This window comes from Trachypithecus francoisi, unplaced genomic scaffold (assembly GCF_009764315.1).
Source record: "Trachypithecus francoisi isolate TF-2019V2 unplaced genomic scaffold, Tfra_2.0 Lachesis_group11, whole genome shotgun sequence".
NCBI lineage: Eukaryota > Metazoa > Chordata > Mammalia > Primates > Cercopithecidae > Trachypithecus > Trachypithecus francoisi.
This window is the reverse complement of record NW_022681456.1, coordinates 131,118,430-131,122,517: the sequence shown is the minus strand read 5'-3', so window position 1 is coordinate 131,122,517 and position 4,088 is coordinate 131,118,430. Positions and strand designations below refer to the sequence as shown.

The following is a 4,088-nucleotide window of genomic DNA, read 5'->3' as shown; positions in this document are numbered from 1 at the left end:
TAAGTGAATTAAGTTATTATGGACTATAGGTCAATTGTACTGAGATCAAAAGACCCAAATTTGCTTAGTTCTACTATTTATTGTCCATCTTTCAGACTTTTTTGAGTCTTATTTCCCATACTTAAAAAGATGTAAATAAAGCATCAGAAAAACTCAGAATGAGGGATATTCTCTGACATAACTGGCCAGTAATCATCAAAAATGCCAACGTCATGAAAGAGAAGAAAAACTTGAGGAAATTCTAGCAGATTGAAGACTACTAATTTGAAAGAGTCATGACAACTGAATGCCACCTGGACTTGAAATTTTGTTTTTCTATTGGAACAATTGTCAAAATTTGAATAATATATGTAAATTCGCTAATAATATTATATTAACGTCAATTCCTGATTTTGAAAATGATGTGGTGGTTATGTAAAAGATTATATTTGTTATTAGAAAATATACATTGGCTCTGTGCTCCTCCTGCTTGACAGACAGCCACATCTTCTCTCACATCACCAGCTGCATCCCTGAGACATGGGGGAGGTGAAGGTCGGAGTCAATGGATTTGGTCGTATTGGGCGCCTGGTCACCAGGGCTGCTTTTAACTCTGGTAAAGTGGATATTGTTGCCATCAATGACCCCTTCGTTGCCCTCAACTACACGGTCTACATGTTCCAGTATGAGTCCACCCATGGTAAATTCCATGGCACCGTGAAGGCTGAGAACGGGAAGCTTGTCATCAATGGAAGCCCCATCACCATCTTCCAGGAGCGAGATCCCTCCAAAATCAAGTGGGGCGATGCTGGCGCTGAGTACGTCGTGGAGTCCACTGGCGTCTTCACCACCATGGAGAAGGCTGGGGCTCACATGCAGGGGGGAGCCAAAAGGGTCATCATCTCTGCCCCCTCTGCTGACGCCCCCATGTTCGTGATGGGCGTGAACCATGAGAAGTATGACAACAGCCTCAAGATCATCAGCGATGCCTCCTGTACCACCAACTGCTTAGCACCCCGGCCAAGTTCATCCGTGACAACTTTGGTATCGTGGAAGGACTCACGACCACAGTCCACGCCATCACTGCCACCCAGAAGACTGGATGGCCCCTCCGGGAAACTGTGGTGTGATGGCCACGGGGCTCTCCAGAATGTCATCCCTGCCTCTACTGGTGCTGCCAAGGCTGTGGGCAAGGTCATCCCTGAGCTGAACGGGAAGCTCACTGGCATGGCCTTCCGTGTCCCCACTACCAACGTGTCAGTGGTGGACCTGACCTGCCGTCTGGAAAAACCTGCCAAATATGATGACATCAAGAAGGTGGTGAAGCAGGCGTCGGAGCGCCCCCTCTAGGGCATCCTGGGCTACACTGAGCAACAGGTGGTCTCCTCCGACTTTAACAGCAACCCCCACTCTTCCACCTTCGACGCTGGGGCTGGCACAAACCTCAGCGATCGCTTTGTCAAGCTCATTTCCTGGTATAACAATGAATTTGGCTACAGCAACAGGGTGGTGGACCTCATGGCCCACATGGCCTCCAAGGAGTAAGACCCCTGGACCACCAGCCCCAGCGAGAGCACAAGAGGAAGAGAGAGGCCCTCACTGCTGGGAGTCCCTGCCACACTCAGTCCCCCACCACACTGAATCTCCCCTCCTCACAGTTTCCATGCAGACCCTTTGAAGAGGGAGGGGCCTAAGGAGCCTCACCTTGTCGTCTACCATCAATAAAGTCCCCTGTGCTCAGCCAAAAATAAAAAATAAAATACACATCATGGTGAAAAGGAATTTGAAGAGAAAAAAATGAAAACAACATTGGCATATTTAGGAGTAAAGGGCTGCAACTTTCACACAGTTCAAAAAAGAAAACATTTGAGAGAGAGAGAAAGCAAATATGGTAAAAGGTTAACAACTGGAAGATCTGAGTGTAGGGTGTATAGAAATTATTTGCACGATTGCAACTCTTTTTCTTTTCTTTTGTTTTGTAGAGACCAGAGTCTCGCTAGGTTGTGTAGGCTGGTCTCATACCCCTGGGCTGAAGCAATGCTCCCACCTCAGCCTCCACAGTAGCTGGGACTTCAGGCACACACATTGCACTGGGCGCAACTTTTCTTAAAGACAAAAATTATGTCAAAATGAAATGCTTTTTAGGTGAAGAGAATATCTGTCTTACCTACGTCATAGAATTTTGGGGAAGATCAAATAAAATCTTGTGAGTGAAAGAGCTTTGAAAACTGTAAGTTTCTCTACAAATGTAAAACTTGGCCGGGCGCGGTGGCTCAAGCCTGTAATCCCAGCACTTTGGGAGGCCGAGACGGGCGGATCACGAGGTCAGGAGATCGAGACCATCCTGGCTAACATGGCGAAACCCCGTCTCTACTAAAAATACAAAAAACTAGCCGGGCGAGGTGGCGGGCGCCTGTAGTCCCAGCTACTTGGGAGGCTGAGGCAGGAGAATGGTGTAAACCCGGGAGGCGGAGCTTGCAGTGAGCCGAGATTGCGCCACTGCACTCCAGTCTGGGCGACAGAGCGAGACTCTGCCTCAAAAAAAAAAAAAAAAAAAATGTAAAACTTAATTATAACTACTGAAAAGAGCTTTATACTTTAACAAATGTAAAACAATTATTTTTTACTGCATTTTTTGTAGCTTGTACAGAGAAAACATCTAGTTCTGTATCCATTTACTCAGTTATTACTCTTTTAAGAGAAGTATTGCCCCTTGGTCTCATTGCTTTAGGAGGGTCAGTGAGCAATAGTAACTTTATTAGCTCATTTATTGCAGAAATCGATAGCCTAAAATATTGTCTCTTGTTCTACATTTACTGCCTGAGTCTAAATGACCTTCAAGTTCCTTCCCAACACTGGAATTTCATGATTTAATGAAAGTAACACAGAAAAGCCATTGGCAGGAGGGCTCATGCATTTTTTTCTTTTTTTTTTTCTTTTGAGACGGAATTGCTCTGTCATCCAGGCTGGAATGCAGTGACACCATCTCAGCTCAGTGCAACCTCCACCTCCCAGGTTCAGGTGATTCTCCTGTCTCAGCCTCTAATTTTTGTATTTTTTAGTAGAGATGGGTTTTCGCCATGTTAGCCAGGCTGGTCTCGAATGCCTGACCTCAGGTGACCCTCCTGCCTCGGCCTCCTACAGTGCTGGGATTACAGACGTGAGCCACTGTGCCCAACCAAGACATCATCTTTTTTTTTTTTTTTTTTTTTTTTTTTTTTACCCAAAATGTGTTTATTGAGATGGTTTCCCACTCATCTTGATTCAGAGTGCCTTTAGTGCTGCTTCCTCCTAAAGGAACATCCTTCTGTAAGCCTTGCTTTTCCTCCTGTAGGCTGGCAGAGGACAGTGGAGCAGCCAACACACAAAACTACCGTTTGTGCATGGCTAAAGACCGTGGTGATTTTATAGCATCCTGGGCATTTCACATCCATGAAGTAGGAATTGGGGCTCTGCACCAGGCGTTTCTTCTTGTGTTTCCTCTTCTCCTCTTCTGGGGAGGGATGAAGGAGATCCTTTGCGAGAGGCATGTTCTCGTGTGGATAGGTCGTCACCGCCGGAAAGGCTTTTTTTTTTTTTTTTTGAGACGGAGTCTCGCTCTGTCGCCCGGGCTGGAGTGCAGTGGCCGGATCTCAGCTCACTGCAAGCTCCGCCTCCCGGGTTCACGCCATTCTCCTGCCTCAGCCTCCCGAGTAGCTGGGACTACAGGCACCGCCACCTCGCCCGGCTAGTTTTTTGTATTTTTTAGTAGAGACGGGGTTTCACCATGTTAGCCAGGATGGTCTCGATCTCCTGACCTCGTGATCCGCCCGTCTCGGCCTCCCAAAGTGCTGGGATTACAGGCTTGAGCCACCGCGCCCGGCCGACATCATCTCTTAAAAAAAGAAAAAAGAGCCGGGCGCGGTGGCTCAAGCCTGTAATCCCAGCACTTTGGGAGGCCGAGACGGGCGGATCACGAGGTCAGGAGATCGAGACCATCCTGGCTAACATGGTGAAACCCCGTCTCTACTAAAAATACAAAAACTAGCCGGGCGAGGTGGCGGGCGCCTGTAGTCCCAGCTACTCGGGAGGCTGAGGCAGGAGAATGGCGTAGACCCGGGAGGCGGAGC

General features: G+C 47.7%; 1 protein-coding gene and 1 pseudogene across 2 annotated transcripts; one reads left to right on the top strand and one right to left on the bottom strand.

The window, feature by feature from the left end:
- The first annotated feature begins 467 nt into the window (after positions 1 to 467).
- Positions 468 to 1,727, top strand: LOC117090723 (annotated as a pseudogene). The gene has a single exon (XR_004440110.1). The product of XR_004440110.1 is annotated as a glyceraldehyde-3-phosphate dehydrogenase-like (transcript).
- A 1,475-nt stretch (positions 1,728 to 3,202) lies between these two features.
- On the bottom strand, positions 3,203 to 3,554 carry LOC117090722 (40S ribosomal protein S27). Its single transcript, XM_033223308.1, has one exon. It carries the CDS (start codon positions 3,507 to 3,509, stop codon positions 3,255 to 3,257), a length of 255 nt encoding a protein of 84 aa, XP_033079199.1. The 5' UTR covers positions 3,510 to 3,554; the 3' UTR covers positions 3,203 to 3,254.
- Positions 3,555 to 4,088: the final 534 nt, after the last annotated feature.

What these genes read in the sequence shown, in the direction of transcription:
- LOC117090722 (XM_033223308.1), bottom strand. Translation starts at nt 3,509, where the DNA reads ATGCCTCTCGCAAAGGATCTCCTTCATCCCTCCCCAGAAGAGGAGAAG.